This window comes from Chionomys nivalis, chromosome 5 (genome assembly GCF_950005125.1).
Source record: "Chionomys nivalis chromosome 5, mChiNiv1.1, whole genome shotgun sequence".
Taxonomy (NCBI): domain Eukaryota; kingdom Metazoa; phylum Chordata; class Mammalia; order Rodentia; family Cricetidae; genus Chionomys; species Chionomys nivalis.
In genome coordinates this window covers 44,239,368-44,256,795 of record NC_080090.1, presented here as the reverse complement: position 1 = coordinate 44,256,795, position 17,428 = coordinate 44,239,368, and the positions used below count along the sequence as shown (strand labels likewise).

Sequence of the window (17,428 nt, the reverse complement as noted above, 5' to 3'; positions counted from 1 at the left end):
AGAAATAAAGCACATTTTCTCTTTAGAGTCCAGCTTTGAAGCCTGTAAAGCACTCATAATGAATTCCAAGCTCAGTTACACTGTAACTTTATGTTATCATAACAGTCACTCTTACGGAGAATTTGGTTGCAGATATGGTATTATTTATTTGAGTAGTCTAGATTTGGCACAGGTTGCTACTTTCTTTTCATTAAACTGGCTAGAAAACTATTTCATATGCCTGAAACTATATCACTAAGGGCAATTTATAGAAAAAAGGCTTTTAAGACTTGGAACTGAAGATGTTTAGCTCTTAAAAGAAACAGGTTATCATCATACACCAATTCATTGCAAATAATATACAGTGTGTTAGGTGAAGTCGTTAGTAGAATGAGGACTGTGCCTGAGTTTCCGAGTTATCCTAATGTCATTTTTATATCAGTATTTTTTTCTCTTGGCATTTTAGGATTTAATTGGCGGATATTGGAGATGTCAGTGTCTAAATTTGGCAATTAGTAAATTAATGGGTGGTTAAGCTTTTGTGATGTTAAATTGAAGTAAGAACCTTACTACAAGAGCCTTCCATATTCTTCATGAAGTTTGCTATGACAGGATTTTTCTCATGTTGGTCTTTCAGTACAGTAGGTCATTGTTAGGTCCTGAATTAGTTTTAGTAACTAGCTATAATACCATTCTACTGTCTTTGCATAAAATTTACTAGAATGTATTATTATTCTCATCATTATAATTTTGTCTTCAAACTGCCCTGATTCTAGCTGTCATAGGCAGTCCTATAAATTTTAGATGAACTTATGAATTTTCAGCTTATTTTGTATACCACTGACCTTTAGTTTATTTATTTTTAAGGCCTCTAATTGTGGCATTGTAGAAAGCATATTGAACTGGGTAAAATTTAAGGCTCAGACTCAGCTGAATAAGAAGTGTTCATCAGTAAAATACAGTAAAATTAAAGGCATTCCCAAGCTGGATGATGCCAATGATGCTGGTAAGAGTCAAACCAATTTTTAAAGATTTTAAGTTTAACCTTTAATTTATTCACTTATTTTCTGTTTAGAGTGTAATTGAAATTGCTTCATATGGGGCTCGGGAGATGACTCAGTGGGTAAGAGTGCTAGCAGTGCAAGCATAAGAACCCAAGTTTGAATTCCCAACACCCATGTACAAATCTGGACATGGTTGTGTGTGTCTTTACCCCGGCACTGTGGGACATTGGTATGAATGCAGTTGGTCCTGAGAGCTTACTAGCCAGTCAGCCTAGCTGAAATAGTGAGCTTCCGGTTCAGTGAAAGACTCTGTCTCAAGGTTATTAACAAGGTGAAGAGCAATAGAGGACAACAGCTATCTTCCTGCTCTGGCCTCACATGAGTACACATGATCATACAGACAGAGAGAAGAAAGGAAGGAAGAGATTGCATGTACTGTATATTACAATTTTAGGAGGTTGGGAATTTATTACAATGCCTTTACAGTTTAATCTTCATTAAGCATAATATAAAGTGACTGTTAGTCTTCCATTATTATTGTTGTGATAATTTTTTTCTGGCTACATTTTTCTCATCAGTGAAATAAGGAACTTAAAATGTATATTATTTAAAAATATTTTCCAGGTGGCAAACATTCCCTGGAGTGTACATTGATATTAACAGAGGGGGACTCTGCCAAATCGCTGGCTGTATCTGGATTAGGTGTGATCGGGAGGGACAGATACGGAGTCTTCCCACTCAGGGGTAAAATTCTCAATGTGCGAGAAGCGTCTCATAAGCAGGTTTGTATGCATCTCACAGGTATTTATGACATTTACACATATTTCTAAAACTGAATTTTCAAATGCAGATTCAGACTCACTTTTTAAGTACTATAGCAATTTAAAAATGTTTTCAATGTTTTCCCTTTTTTTATAGATTATGGAAAATGCAGAAATAAACAATATTATTAAAATAGTTGGCTTACAATACAAGAAAAGTTATGATGATGCAGAATCTCTGAAAACCTTACGCTATGGAAAGATTATGATTATGACTGATCAGGTTGGTCTGAAAATTATTGCATGTTTACAGTTCATATCTCAAGATTGTTTTATGTATGTATTTATGCATGTATACATGCATGCATGCTGGACCTGGGGTGTAGGAAAAAGGAGCGGCGGGCCGCTTCCCACCACCCAGCTCCCACACGGCTAGCTTTACCTGAAATAACAACACATAAATTGTATTCTTTTAAATACTGCCTGGCCCATTAGTTCCAGCCTCTTATTGGCTAGCTTTTAAATATTGATCTAACCCATTTCTAATATTCTGTGTAGCACCACGAGCTGGCTTACCAGGAAAGAGCTTAACCTGCATCTGTCTGGAGTGGGAGAATCATGGCAACTCACTGACTTGGCTTCTTTCTCCCAGCATTCTGTTCTGTTTACTCCACCCATAGGGTTGACCTATCAAATGGGCCTAGGCAGTTTCTTTATTAATTAACCAATGAAAGCAACAGATAGAAAGATGACCCTCCTCCATCACTGGGGCAAATGTTTTACCGCTGAGCTATATCCTTAACCCTTAGATTGTCTCTTGGTAATTGTCTCAGGAAATGGCATAGGTGAAAGTGATTGTGTGCTTCTAGAGGATATATTATTTTATCAAAACATGAAGCTCATTTTTTATTATTTAATTTGGAGGTAGGTATTAACATTATTGGTTATTTAAAAATGTTCTCAAAAGCAGCAGGTATGAAAAGAACAGGACTCAGTGTTACATCACAGTGACTGAGCCCATGTGGAAATAGGAATGATGTGGTGGCATTTGTAAGTGAGGAACAGCGACTTAGGTGATGCTCACTCTGGCAGAGTTGACCTAAGTGGGGATGCATAAAACCCAGGAGGACTTTAAAATAGCAGCCATCAAGAAAGGACTACAATATTGAATAGAAAGTGCTTCCTATATAACCAGCATTGTCTCTTAAAATGTAAAAGCATTTGTGGAGAATTCACAGAAAAAACTGCTATATAATTTTAAGCAGATTTTTTCCAGCTCTCTTGTCATGAGAAGATAACTGTAATGTAAATACCCAATGGGCTTCCTCTTCTGTTGCCCGTTGAAGTGGGGTTATAACCATGTTTGAATCTTTTCACCTTTAAACAGTCTATAATCTGGTACACCATACGATATATACATATGTATATATGTATATACATATGTATATATGTGTATATATACATATATATATAATGTAAGGACAGGTATTCAGTATATTGTTAGCTATACTTGTATTTTAAGGGACAGTTCCTTTATAGTCATCTAATCTATACTATTTTATAAGATGCTTATCTATGGACTGGGGGAAGGAGAAGAGGAGTGGGGATGGGGGAGGGGAGTGAGGGGAGGGGGCAATGTGTGGGAGGAGGGGGAGGGAAATGGGAAACGGGGAGCAGTTGGAAATTTTAATTAAAAAAGAATAAAAAAAAAAGAAAAAAAAAGAAAAAAAAAGATGCTTATCTATAATTTGAGTGGAATTTTGACTTGGTTTCACTCACACATTTTAAATTTTATTAAAATTACTTAATATTTTATAAAATTATGGGACTTTTTACTTTTCTTTAGGATCAAGATGGTTCTCACATCAAAGGCCTTCTAATCAATTTTATTCATCACAATTGGCCATCACTCTTGAAGCATGGTTTTCTTGAAGAATTCATTACTCCCATTGTAAAGGTATTGCTTGCATTGTTTTAATTTTGCACTTTTTTTTAAGTGTTAGCAGAAGAACTAATTTCTTTTTCTTTTCTTTCTAAAAATTAATTTAAGGCAAGCAAAAATAAGCAGGAACTTTCCTTTTATAGTATTCCTGAATTTGATGAATGGAAAAAACATATAGAAAACCAGAAAGCCTGGAAAATAAAATACTACAAAGGTTTGTATTTTAATTTTTAAGTTTTATGAAATGACTGCTTATATAGTCTATTTTTATGAGAGGATTAAAAATACCTCAAAAAAAAAAAAGTTTGTTTTTTAGATTTTAAAAAGAGCAGTCTGCTTACTAAAATTTTTTCATAGAAAAATTCTATAAGAAAAATTGAATTAATAATAATAATAATGTTATAGAATTTCCCCTTAGAACTTAAGTTTTATCACATGTGTGCATGCTCATACACACACACACACAAATTGTGTTAGAATTGCTTATGCATTTTAACAATCGCCATTTTCATGACCATTTAGCCTTTTTTAGTACCCCAGGTTAATTTGAAATTACTTCTAGATACTACAGCATTTCAACTGTCACTATTTTAATATGCATCTAAACAAGTATCCATATTCTCCTTTAATATATTTAAAAATCTAAACAACATTAAAATTCCTCATGATTACATCAATATATTGTTTATTTAAAATTCTAAGTCAAGATCCAAAAAATTAGCATATGGTTTATGGGTCTCTTAAATCTCTGAATGTAATCTTTTCATATTTCATTACTGTTTCCCTTTTCATATTTTCTCATTTTAATTCATTAAGGAATTTTGCTCATCGTGCTCCTTTAGTTTCATTTAATATATAGCAAGTTCCTTTCTGCTTATTTTCTATTTTTTGATTTTTAATCAGAATGTGATCATATTTGAGTTAGAGTTGCTTGACAGAAAAAATTATTAATTTTTAGCTTTATTTAAGTCAGGAGGACTATATTTGGTTTGTCGGTCTTAAGCTTGATCAATTAGTACCAATTAAATGACTTTCTCTATAAGCTTTCATTTGATGGTTTTAAATAGTCATTTCTACTTGTAACCCTGTTTTATATGAAATCATACAGGATTGGGTACCAGTACAGCTAAAGAAGCAAAGGAATATTTTGCTGATATGGAAAGGCATCGTATTTTGTTTAGATATGCTGGCCCTGAAGATGATGCTGCCATTACCTTGGTAAGTATGCTGTTCATAAAGGAAAATTTTCTTTAGCCACTCCCTGCTTGCTGTACATTTCCTCCCAGAGCTAGTTTTGTGTGGTAAGTCTTTCTTGAAAGTATAGTACCTAAAATTGTAAAATTTATTTATTTATTTCTTCTTGGTTTTGTTATTTCTTTAATAAAAAGATGCAGCTCAAATAAAATTTTGATTAAAAATTAGGAAAAGCACTTTAGTTTCCCAGAATTATTTACCATTTGTAAATCAAGATTTATAATAAAACTGATTTTAATATGTGACATTATTACTTGGACTTCTTTAGGCATTCAGTAAGAAGAAGATTGATGACAGGAAAGAATGGTTAACAAATTTTATGGAGGATCGGAGACAGCGTAGGTTACATGGCCTACCTGAGGTTAGTTATGAAAGTGATCTGAGGGAGGGGGTGAGACTAAAATTCATGCAGTAAGAGTGACAATATTGCTGTGACTTTTCTCCTAGCAATTTTTGTATGGTACGGCAACAAAGCACTTGACGTACAATGACTTCATCAACAAGGAATTGATTCTCTTCTCAAACTCAGACAATGAGAGATCTATACCATCTCTTGTGGATGGTAAGTAATCTGTAAAAGTCTTTCTTATCCTTGCATGCTCTGTATGGTTTAAATTCATGTACATTAGGTCACTGTTATGAACCACTTTAAATTCTTATTTAAAATACCAAAGTCTATGGTTCATTTAAAATTCTTACTTGAAATCTTACAAAACATGAAGATCTGATGCAAATGAGCTTTAAAATTTTGCAGTAGATAAATTGTGGGAGGGCGAAGTCTTTACTCTTCCTTTGAAATTTTCAGGGAAATTAAGGCCAGTCTTTAAAGCTCCTTATGCTTTTGTGGAGTAATTTCTAAAATTGAAATTTCCAAAATTAAGAAAAATAGAATTTTGTCTAAAAACTTATCGGAGAATAAGCTTTTTAAATATCTTTTTATATCTTTATATCTTATTAACAAAATCTAAATATTTAATTTCACTTAAAAAATTTAGAAACTTTCTGGCCAGGCGGTGGTAGCACACACCTTTAATCCCAGCACTCAGGAAGCAGAGACAGGAGAATCTCTGTGAGTTCGAGGTCAGCTTGATCTAAAGAGCAAGTTCTAGGACAGGCTCCAGAGCTACAGAGAAACCCTGTCTGGGGGAGGGGGGGGAATTGGAAACTTTCTAGTAACTGATTTTCCTACCTGAAAAGCCAGGCCCAATTATATGGCATAGCAAATTTGTTCATCTTTGTGTTGCTTGATTTTTCATTTAATAGTTTTGTCCATCAATCATGTCTAGCATGAGATTGTCTCCTTTCTATGAATATTCATTCTGTCTAAATTGGTATTAGATGCCTGAATTTCTTTGTCACTTCTTATGTTCCTCTTATTATCTGTGCTAATATTATTTCCTCAGTTAATCATGAAATTTTCAAAGAAATAGCCATACTTTTTCCTCTTATTTCTTCCATGCTCTGGCATCATAATGGTAGATGCAGTAGTCAGCATATATGGATAAGGTTATTGCTGTGTCTATTGGTCTCAAGCAAGGAGGAGAAGGAGACCCTTAACCTCACATAATCTTATGACTATGGTTACTAGAAAGGTTATTATTTCAGTTACTTTCTGGACACTGAGACTAGTTTAGTAATTTGCTCATTCACATGATATGAATATCCAGATTACCAAGATTCTAAAGACTATGTTCTTAATTACTTCAGTAAACATTTGTAAGAACTTTTCTGATGGTGGATGTGCTAATAGACATTATCAATTTGTTTGCTTGCTAATACTTAGGTGACAGCTGGCACTGGGTCACATGAAATAGAGACCCATACGGAAGAAGTATGATATCTCTGAAAATTTCTTTAAGTCCAGAACTTGGTTGTCTTCTGGAATTGTAAATGTCTTTCTTTTTTTCTCCCAAACCTATAGTGTTGACACTGAAATAGTTGATATTATGAGGTATCTTATTTGTAACATATAAAAATGACAGAAAAGAGTGGTTAACAAACTTTATGAAAGATCAGAGACAATGTAGGTTTCATGTCCTACCAGAGGTTACTCATGAAGGTGATCTGGGGAAAGAAGTTGAGACTGAGATTCATGCAGTCACAATATTTTAAAAGTATTTTAAAAGTATTTTTAAAGGAGGGTTGCTCTTTTTAAAAATAGGCTTCAAACCAGGCCAACGAAAAGTTTTGTTTACCTGTTTCAAGAGGAATGATAAACGTGAAGTCAAAGTTGCCCAGCTGGCTGGATCTGTTGCTGAAATGTCTGCTTATCATCATGGAGAAGTAAGCATTGAGAATGGAGTCAACTGAGAACAGTAATTATTGGCATACTAAATGATAATTATTCATAATAGAGTATGTTTTTTAAATGAGGTCTTTGAAAATACAATAGAATTGAGAGTTTAGATTTTAATACAAATTGAGGCATAGTTCCAAAAAACTTAGGCTATTAATCATAAATTCTGTCTTTTTCCATTTTGTAGCAAGCATTGATGATGACTATTGTGAATTTGGCTCAGAATTTTGTGGGCAGTAACAACATTAACTTGCTTCAGCCCATTGGTCAGTTTGGAACTCGGCTTCATGGTGGTAAAGATGCTGCAAGCCCTCGTTATATTTTCACAATGTTAAGGTAAATAGTTTGCTAACTTACTGACATAATGTTTAATTTGAAATTTGTTGTATCAAGTAAAACTTCAGTAGAATTAAAGCAGTGGAGAGAGGATTATTTACTTACTTTTCTCAGGACGAGTACTTTAAATTATTTGGTACAAGTCTTTTTACCTTAATTTTTATGCATTCTTGGTAAAAATCAGTCCTAATAAATATATACTTTTTTCCTGCACTTAATTTTATTCTTTAGACCAAAAATTGGTTAGGTATTTTATTCAGAATAATTGGAACTTCTTACAAAGTTATTTACCAATATAAAGAATTTAAGAAAGTAAGTAAAAAATGACTCTTTTATACTGGATTATGCTTGGGAAAATATGCCTTTTGTACTAATGTTAGGTGAATTTTATTATAACATGTAGTAAAAACTATTAAAAATGTATTCTTTTCAGAGGGTTTTCTTAAAATGTCAAAACTTCTCGGAGCAATATTGTCCTATTTCCTTTTGTTAGCTCACTGGCAAGACTGCTTTTTCCGGCCGTGGATGATAACTTACTTAAGTTCCTTTATGATGATAATCAGCGTGTGGAGCCCGAGTGGTACATCCCCATAATCCCTATGGTTTTGATTAATGGTGCTGAGGGCATTGGGACTGGATGGGCTTGTAAACTGCCCAACTATGATGCTAGAGAAATTGTGAACAATGTCAGACGGATGCTAGAGGGTTTGGACCCTCATCCTATGGTAAGTTTTTATGGCCTGTGTTGTTTACTTAAATAATAATGGATAAAGGAAAACTTTCAGAAAAACAATGGCATCTTTTCATTTTAGAACCATTGTAGACAGGATCCTATTATGATATAAATTTATATTTTCTTACATGAAAGATGAATGAATGTGAAGATAAGTTTTATGGAGAGAAACTCTTTATTTGTACTTAAGGCTTCAAAATCTCTAAATTTCAGAGAATGGTTTCTTGTTACGCTTGTATGTAGCTTTGTTTTTGTCCTTAAAGTATTAAGGCCATGAAAATTGTCCTTATAATGACATACGTTATATACACACAGGTATATTGCAGAAGAGGGCATTGAGTGCTTTCTTCTGTCACTCTTACTGCTTTGAGACCAGGTGTCTCACTGAACTGGAAGCTGGCCATTTTAGCTAGGCTGGCTAACCAGTGAGCTCCTGGTATCTACCTGCTTCTGCCTCCCTGTGCTGGGGTTACTGGTATATGTAGCCATGCCTTGCTTTTTGTGTGGATAGGATGTGAACTTAGGTTCTGTATGCACCTACAGCGAACATTCTTACTTATTCTGATCCCAAGCTCCAAATTACTTTCTATGATAGTATTTTATTTAAACTGTTGTAGATGGATTCAAGGATGATGAACTAGTATATTCTATCAGTACATGCCTTCTCTGCCTATATCATGGCTCTGAGCTAAGAGGTGAGTTTAAGAGTTAGGGTCTTTGTTTTCTAAAGTTAGTGACTTATCAGGAGAAGATATTAGGGCTTGAAATTTATAGGAATCATTCAATATGCACAAAACATCTCCTGCTGTATGTTAGACTTTTTAGTGACAGCAGCAGGTATGGATGACCTCTTCTAATGGTGATTTGGTTGAGGGTGAGTAAATTATATTGGTGAATTAAATGGGGAACTGAGTGTGTGTCAGAGCCAGTAGAGAGTTCCTTTTTTGTTGTTCCCATAATGAAATACTTAAGACAGGCTACTTTGTTTTGAGGGAAAGGGGCTTATTTTACTTCGTAATTCTGGAGTTTCAGGGCCTAGAGGCCTCATCTAGTGATGACTTTCATGTTGGCAGAGCCCTCTAGCAATATAAGGTCTCATATGATGAGAAATGTGTGTGTGTGTGTGTGTGTGTGTAGTATACATGTGTGTGTACACATACAACTGTCTTTCTGACCTCTCTCCTTGAATAGTTATTCAGATTCAGTAGTACTAGGATTCATTCATGGGATTCCATCCTAATGACCTTGCCTAATCCTAACCATTTCTTCAAAGCCTTACTTTTAAAAACCACAATTAGATTTCTTACAATGGTAATTATATTTTCACATGAAACCTTGGGAGAATAGATAGAATAAATTTTCAAAATCTTCAAGCAGAGCATGGGAGAAAAGTAGTTGTGCAGAGAAAAATCATTAGATAAAAATTATAAAGTTCAGTTGTATCCAAATTACAAGCCATTCAGTGTGAAGCAAAGGGCGTTTGAATTGAAAGGATATTAAGCTAATTGTAGAAGGAATTCGGGCAATAGACTGAAAAAGTGCACTGCTCTAGGAAGACTGTGAATGCTGGGAAGATTAGGTGGTGTTCAGACTGTGTTAGCAGAAGCTACGAGTTCCATACCAAGGAACTTAGTGAGCACCGAGTGAGGATGGGAAGCTTAGTTTCAGTCACGTGACCTGCAATGTAAGTAGACCATGTGCTAAGGCTGCTTACAGGTGGTGCTGGCACTCAAGAACAAAAGTCAAACTTTTAAATTATTTTTGTCTCCTTGCAGCTTCCAAACTATAAAAACTTTAAGGGCACCATCCAGGAACTTGGTCAGAACCAGTATGCTGTCAGTGGTGAGATATTTGTGGTGGATAGAAACACAGTAGAGATTACAGAACTTCCTGTTAGAACTTGGACCCAGGTCGGTATAACCATGTGAGAAGGGCATTGCTTTATTCTTTGTGGCACAAATAACCCACCTAATTGTTTGTTCTGTGTCTGCTTAGGATTTGATTTGGTATTTATTTTTTACCTTTGTGTTTTGAATTTTCAAGTTTTTAAGTATATATATATATATATATATATAGTATGTTTTACATTAGGTCAGCAGTTCTCAACCTGTGGGTCGTGTGACCCCTTTGATGGTCAAACTACCCATTCTCCGAGGTTGCTTAAGACCATTGGAAAACACAGATATTTATGTTACGATTCATAACTGTAGCAAGATTACAGTTATAAAGTTGCAACAAAATAATTTTGTGGTTGGGGGGCTATCACAATGTGAGGAACTATATTGAAGGGTTGCAGCATTAGGGAGGTTGAGAACCACTGATTTAGGTGGTGCTTGCTTTCTTTTATTCATTTTTAAAAAAGAGATTGTATGTTTGTGTTTGTTTTAAAACAAAAAACATGGAATGAGAAATATTGTGGGCCTGTATAAATATGCTCAGTAAATTCAGGTCAGTATCAGTTGCTTTAAATCTAAGTGGGTTGCCTGCCACTCTGTTAGTCTAGCAAATGTCACCTACTTATACCCATAGACTTTATAGGGCTTTGGGATTTACGTGGACCAGAACCAGAACCAAGGCATGTGCTACCACTCCTGGCTTTTTTACTTCAATATCTTAATTTTAAAAAAATTATGTGTATGTATATTTGTGCATCATGCACGTGGGTACTCATGGAAACCAGAGGAGGCCATTGGATCCCTTGAAGCTAGATTATAGGTGGTTGTGAGCTGCTTAACATGGGTGCTAAGTACCAAAGTCAGGTCCTTTCGAAGAATATTATGTGATAAGCCATCTTGACATCCCTTCAGATAGATTTTGAGTTTATCTTCTCTCTTCAGCACCATGCAATCCTCATATGTCACCTTTGCAGTGATGAGCAGAAACAACAAAGACATCAGTATCCTCTTTGCCTCCATTGGAATTGAGGATTTTTAAAAGATTACATGTTTAATGAGAACATGATAGTGTGTTGTAAAAATATTATTGTCTTTTTAAATGTTTTGTAGGTGTACAAGGAGCAGGTCCTGGAACCTATGCTTAATGGAACAGATAAAACACCAGCTCTAATTTCTGATTACAAAGAATATCATACTGATACAACTGTGAAATTTGTGGTAAAAATGACGGAAGAGAAACTTGCACAAGCAGAAGCTGCTGGACTGCATAAAGTTTTTAAACTTCAGACTACTCTGACTTGTAATTCCATGGTACTATATTAGTTAATCTTTCTTTCTTTTTTTTTTTTTTTGAGGTTGGATATTTATTTAGTAGTTATGGAAGGGAAGGGAGAAGGGGAGAAAACAGAGAGGAAGAGAGAGAGAGAGAGAGAGAGAGAGAGAGAGAGAGAGAGAGAGACCAACTCAAGCTGCCTCTCTGAGAGGGAGCCGGAAAAGAGAGCTAGTTAATCTTTCTTAAATGGCCATACTTTGGATTCTCATAATAAGAGTGATAGCTGTAAGCTTGGATGCTTAAGAATGCAGGGCTTCTTGATTTTGTTCCTCTGGGTGCTGGGTACAAAGCTTAAGTCTTCCTCAAGTGCTTTTACCCACTGAACCATCACTCTAGCCCACTAAGAAACCTTTTAATAAGTAGTTTATCTATCAAAATTATTATGATTTTAAACTCTGCCATAGTTTTGATAATTGTTTTTATTAAATTCTTGCCATTAAAGGAATATTTCATAAAAATGTTCTTAATCTTGGTTTGTTTTAATGGGATTCACAGGTGGTTTATATTCATATTAGACTTATTTTAAGTACTATAGATACTTTATAAATTAAAATACCAGTTCAAATTTATTGAATTTAAAGGAAAAAACTTTGTATTTTGCATAGGTACTCTTTGATCATATGGGATGTCTGAAGAAGTATGAAACTGTGCAAGACATTCTGAAGGAATTCTTTGATTTACGATTAAGTTATTATGGTTTACGGAAGGAATGGCTTGTAGGAATGTTGGGAGCAGAATCTACAAAGCTTAATAATCAAGCCCGTTTCATTTTAGAGAAGATACAAGGGAAAATTACTATTGGTAAGGCATAGCCTTTAAAGATTTAAACATTAGTTAAAATGGGAAAAAGTCTTTATTAAGACATTTTTATCAGTAGAATATAAGCAAATACAAATTGATCTCTTTTCTTGATCCTAATTTTATTTTTCCCTCACATAGAGAATAGGTCAAAGAAAGATTTGATTCAAATGTTAGTCCAGAGAGGTTATGAATCTGACCCAGTGAGAGCGTGGAAAGAAGCACAAGAAAAGGTAATCACTTGCAGAAAAAGATGCTCAGAGAAGCTCTGAAAAGCAACTTCCAAAACGAACAAAATCCCCAACCCCAAAAGTTTGAATTTAGAAGTGATAAAGGTGCTGAGTTGGCTGTTTGGGGACAGAAAGCTTCTGCTTACCCGCAGAGCAGACAGTCTAGGGCTTTACAGTGATCCCCACTACAAAAGAGTGTCTCTACCAGGGCTGTAGAGCTGACTCCATGGTTGAGAAAGTAGCACAGTCTCCTTGATCTTTTCTTTAAGTTTAACATTAAGAGGTTAATTTGTCATGGTGGTTTCTATGAGGTACATGCGAACTATTTGAGAGCCAGACTGGTAGCCCTCAAAATTATTCTTTTGTCCACTCTGTGATGATACTGTGGCATCTGGTCACCACTTCCTAGTCTAGTTGTGGTTGGGTCTGGGAAAATGAGAAACAAATGTTCTTTGACACCATTGACACCGATCATGTGCTCTGCCTGTGTTTAGATTTTTGGTCTGAAATTTAAACACTGTATTTAAGTTGTCCATTTCAGATAATAAAGTAGCATTAATTCAATGAAATATTGAAACCTTAAGAGCCCCTCAAGAATTAGGGTCTTAATATTGTGATAATAAAAAGGCAATTTTAAAAGGCAGAACAACATTGTGATGAAAAACAGAAATGTAGAAAAGTTAAAAACAATGCGATGGTTAATATTTTTAGATACTAAAATAGATTTGAATATATAAGATGGAGATGTTAGCATTGTTTAAAATAGTTAAAACTGTGATATATTGTGAACTGGTATGTTAAATTTTCTTGCACTGTAGAGTTCTCAATCATATTTTTTTTGTATTTTTCATCAAACTATATTGAAATACTATTTTTGTGTACATTAAGCTCTTCTCAATTTTGAAGTAAATGTGTTAGAGTAAATTAGAACAAATTACGTGGTATCAAGATAATAGACTTAGATACCATTTGAATAAAGGTAGGACAGGACAAGATGAGCAGTTAGAGACATGCTGAATGAAGCATGTTCTTCCATCTTGTTAGGATTTATGGGACTGCTGAACTCCAGTTATGCTTTATATCCAGCTTGAACTTCTGTGTGGTTTAACCTCTATCTTTGAAAAGTCACCCAATAAGCTAGTGAATTCAGTGCTCACTCAGTTTTCAAGTATAAGGGTGGCTTGGTTTTGGGAAGCCCTTCTGGTGGAAGCAGAATTCATAGGTAACAGCCAGCTTGCATTATCACTTTTGCACCATTGTTGCTAAGTGTACACTTAACAGGAGTAAAGAGTTCAGGTACCAAAAGGAGAGGCTCTAGAGTGTTGGGGAAGAAAGAGAATCAGAAAACAGCTGTAGATTATTTCTTAAACTGTGAATTTTATCATTAAACATGGAAAAGTTCACTTTTTATCTATTTCTAGAAGTGCCCTTCTTGTTAATAGTGAAATACACACATCCTTAGTGTACACATTAATAGTGCTTCTGGTTTTATGAAACCACACCAAATGGACTTCTGAAGTAGGAGGGTCTTTTTTTTTTATTTTTTTCTTGTTTTTTTTTTTTTTTTTTTTTTTTTTTTTTTAATTTTCTTTGAGACAGGGTTTCTCTGTAGCTTTGGAACCTGACCTGGAACTCACTCTGTAGACCAGGCTGGCATCAAACTCACAGAGCTCCACCTGCCCCTGCTGAGATTAAAGGCATGCGCCACACTGCCTGGCTGAAGTAGGAGTTTTAAGTAGAGTTGTTTTGTGCTCTGATACTGCCTCAGTGAGCTGCTGCTAGCCCAGCAGCTCCATAACTCCAAAGAAGCAGTTTCTGGAGGATTTATTTTTTCTTCCCCCGAGACAGGGTTTCTCTGTGTAGCTTTGGAACCTGTCCTGGAACTTGCCTTGAGGAACTTTTTAAAACTGTAGAGCAGTCTATGATTCATTATCTAGGACTTACTGATCATCTATCAACTGTTCTTTAATTGAGTTTGTAGTTTTATTTGTGTCATGAAACATCTTGATTTGCACTTTTAATTTTTATCATTAATTTCCTAAGTGTGTTCAGACTTAACTTTGTAGGGATACATTATTTTATTTCAACATTTTTTAATTGTAGAGTTTTTAAACATTTAGCCTGTTAGGATATTCTTGTCATTTTTAATTATTTGAGTTTCTTAAATAACTTTAATTCAATTTTATTTAATGTCTTTGTTTTTAAGCCTTCAAAGGCTTTTTATTAAATTCATTGTAATTTGAAACAAAGTATTAGCATAAAAGACTTCTTTAAATTTCAGTTAATATGAGTAAAATTTCAGAAAATTTCTCCACCATAAATCACCAACGTAGTCTTCAATTAATGTATTTTCTGAGTTTTCATTTGAATAATCCCTATGGCAATAGGGCATTTTTATTAAAATTCATCCTTAGTGAGTAAATGTAGCTTATTATATTCACTTTTTACAACTATTAAAACATTTTTATAAGTGATTTATTAGCAATTTCATATTCATTTACTGACCAGTATAAAAGTCTGACAAAACATTTTACTTAATAATTTTAAGATACAGTGTCTTTTCATTTTAGGACTTAGGAAAGCAATTAACTTCTCATCAAATTTCTGAGTAAATAGGGATAAAATATACTCTTCCTTTTGAAGACTTTATTGTATATTTTAAGAAAATCTTAAACTTTTTTAAACATAGGAAATAGGGTTTATAGGCAACCTTGATGGTAATCTTAAATAACTCCTACCACCCTGAAGGTGTAACTCTAACAGTGTACCATTTAAGCCCAATATTCAATGAAATTAAATGCTGACTTGATATTATAATAGACTTTAATATAAAGTTTGTTATTTTTTACAGGCAGCTGAAGAGGAAGACACTCAAAACCAACATGATGACAGTTCCTCTGACTCAGGAACTCCTTCAGGCCCTGACTTTAATTATATTTTAAATATGTCTCTGTGGTCTCTTACTAAAGAGAAAGTTGAAGAACTCATTAAGCAGAGAGATACAAAAGTATGAACTTTTGTGGGTTAAATAATTTGGAACTATTTCAGTATTATCCATATCTTTGATTTTATTTTTCCAAAACTAAGTATTTTGATTTATCCTTTGCAAATTAAAAACTATTAAATGTTAAACTGTGCCACTTTCTTTTTCCCTTTCTTTCTTCCTTTATTTAATTTCAGGGGCGAGAAGTTAATGATCTCAAAAGGAAATCTCCTTCAGACCTTTGGAAAGAAGATTTAGCAGCATTTGTTGAAGAACTGGATGTATGTTGATCTCAATTAAGTATATATTTCAGGCTGGGAATGGGGTGTGCATTGACCTAGCTCAATGGGAGTGCATTGGCCTAGACTGTGCAAGGTTTAAGTCCAATCCCCAGTCCTGCTAAATGAATAAATAATTTTTAAAATGAATAAAATACATTTGGGAAAATAATGTTTATGAGATAACAATGAAAATTAATTTTTAATTTTAATTATCTCAGAATTTTTCTTTATACTAGTGTATTTATACTTAAGATCAAGCTGGCTTTACTTCTGTGGAGTTATGAGGAAAAGCTGTTTCTAGCATGGGTGAATATGAGTACAAAGGAGTTCAGTTTAGAATAAATTAAATTCTATTGCTTTCTGTTGATTTAATTCTCTTACCTGATTTCTGACTGTGCTAATTGATTTGATTTGACATTTTCCTGAAAAGAGGTAAGACCAATATATAGATATGATTAATATGGGTATTTCAACTTCCTTTAGTTTATAAGAAATTTCAGTGTTTTTATGTTAGTGGAGTTCTAATTTAAGAAGTGAAAGAGAAAAGCTTTAAAATGTAAATCTTTCTAAAATTGTCCCATAAAGTGCTAGAATTAAATTAATAACAGCAGAGTGAACATCTGATTTTGGTTAGCAAAGGTAAAAATCCTGATGGACTTTCTTCTGTGATCTTTTAAGTACCATAGTATGCATTGACTTAATTCATTAATTAAATTTTTTTTGTTTGTTTTTTGAAGACAGGATTTCTCAGTAGCTATGGAGCCTGTCCTAGAACTCACTTTGTAGAACAGGCTGGCCTCGAACTCACAAAAATCTGCTTGCCTCTGCCTCCCGAGTGCTGGGATTAACCATCTGGGTAGATTTTTCTTTTTAAATAGAGGCATATTTTCTTTCTGCTGATTTGTATGTTTTTAAAAAAGCAAAAACAAACAAACTAATGTTGTGTTGAGCTCTGGCATAGCACTTGGGCTAGTGTGAGTGAGATCCTAGCCAGGTTCCATCATATCACCATCACTGCACATACAAAAAAGTATCTTCCATAAAAATGAACAAACATACAGTGAAAAGAAAACTATTGTGTCTGATTACTATCATTGCAATTCTGATACTGCTTTCAGTTTGATTGCCGACTGAAAGATGTCCATTTGGTGCTTACTTTCATAGTGTAGATTCTCGAACTAAAATTTATCATTCAAAGCAGTTTCAGACCCCCCAAGTACTGCTGTTTTGTCTTTTATTATTTGATAATTAACAATATTTAAACAGATTAAATTCTAGATATGGGAACTTGGAGAGATGGCTCAGCAATTAAGAAAGAGTACTTGCTGCACTTGCAGAGATCTCATTTCAGTTCTTTTGACTCATGCTAGACAGTTCTCAGATACCCTCCTGGCCACTGTAGGCTCTTATACACAGTGTGGTTCACACTCACAGACACATACACATAAGCAAGAATAGATCTTGAAATTTTAGAGAAAGTTTTATTTTTCTCTTTAGATTTATTTATTTTATGTGTCTTCGTGTTTTGTCTGCATGTGTGTATATGTACCGTATACATCCCTGGTTCCCATGGAGTTCAGAAAAGGGTATCAGATCCCCTGGA

The 17,428-nt window shown here is 34.3% G+C and overlaps 1 protein-coding gene across 1 annotated transcript in view; it reads left to right on the top strand.

Moving 5' to 3' along the window:
* Top2b (DNA topoisomerase II beta) overlaps positions 1 to 17,428 on the top strand; it is a 66,351-nt gene that overhangs the window by 32,149 nt on the left and 16,774 nt on the right. The window contains exons 11-27 of the mRNA XM_057770018.1: positions 847 to 985; positions 1,608 to 1,765; positions 1,902 to 2,027; positions 3,591 to 3,701; positions 3,795 to 3,900; positions 4,795 to 4,904; positions 5,209 to 5,301; positions 5,388 to 5,502; positions 7,102 to 7,223; positions 7,424 to 7,572; positions 8,066 to 8,297; positions 10,081 to 10,215; positions 11,311 to 11,511; positions 12,139 to 12,334; positions 12,473 to 12,564; positions 15,413 to 15,568; positions 15,742 to 15,825. Of these exons, the coding sequence (XP_057626001.1) occupies positions 847 to 985; positions 1,608 to 1,765; positions 1,902 to 2,027; positions 3,591 to 3,701; positions 3,795 to 3,900; positions 4,795 to 4,904; positions 5,209 to 5,301; positions 5,388 to 5,502; positions 7,102 to 7,223; positions 7,424 to 7,572; positions 8,066 to 8,297; positions 10,081 to 10,215; positions 11,311 to 11,511; positions 12,139 to 12,334; positions 12,473 to 12,564; positions 15,413 to 15,568; positions 15,742 to 15,825 (2,325 nt within the window). The remainder of the gene's footprint in view (positions 1 to 846; positions 986 to 1,607; positions 1,766 to 1,901; positions 2,028 to 3,590; positions 3,702 to 3,794; positions 3,901 to 4,794; positions 4,905 to 5,208; positions 5,302 to 5,387; positions 5,503 to 7,101; positions 7,224 to 7,423; positions 7,573 to 8,065; positions 8,298 to 10,080; positions 10,216 to 11,310; positions 11,512 to 12,138; positions 12,335 to 12,472; positions 12,565 to 15,412; positions 15,569 to 15,741; positions 15,826 to 17,428) is intronic.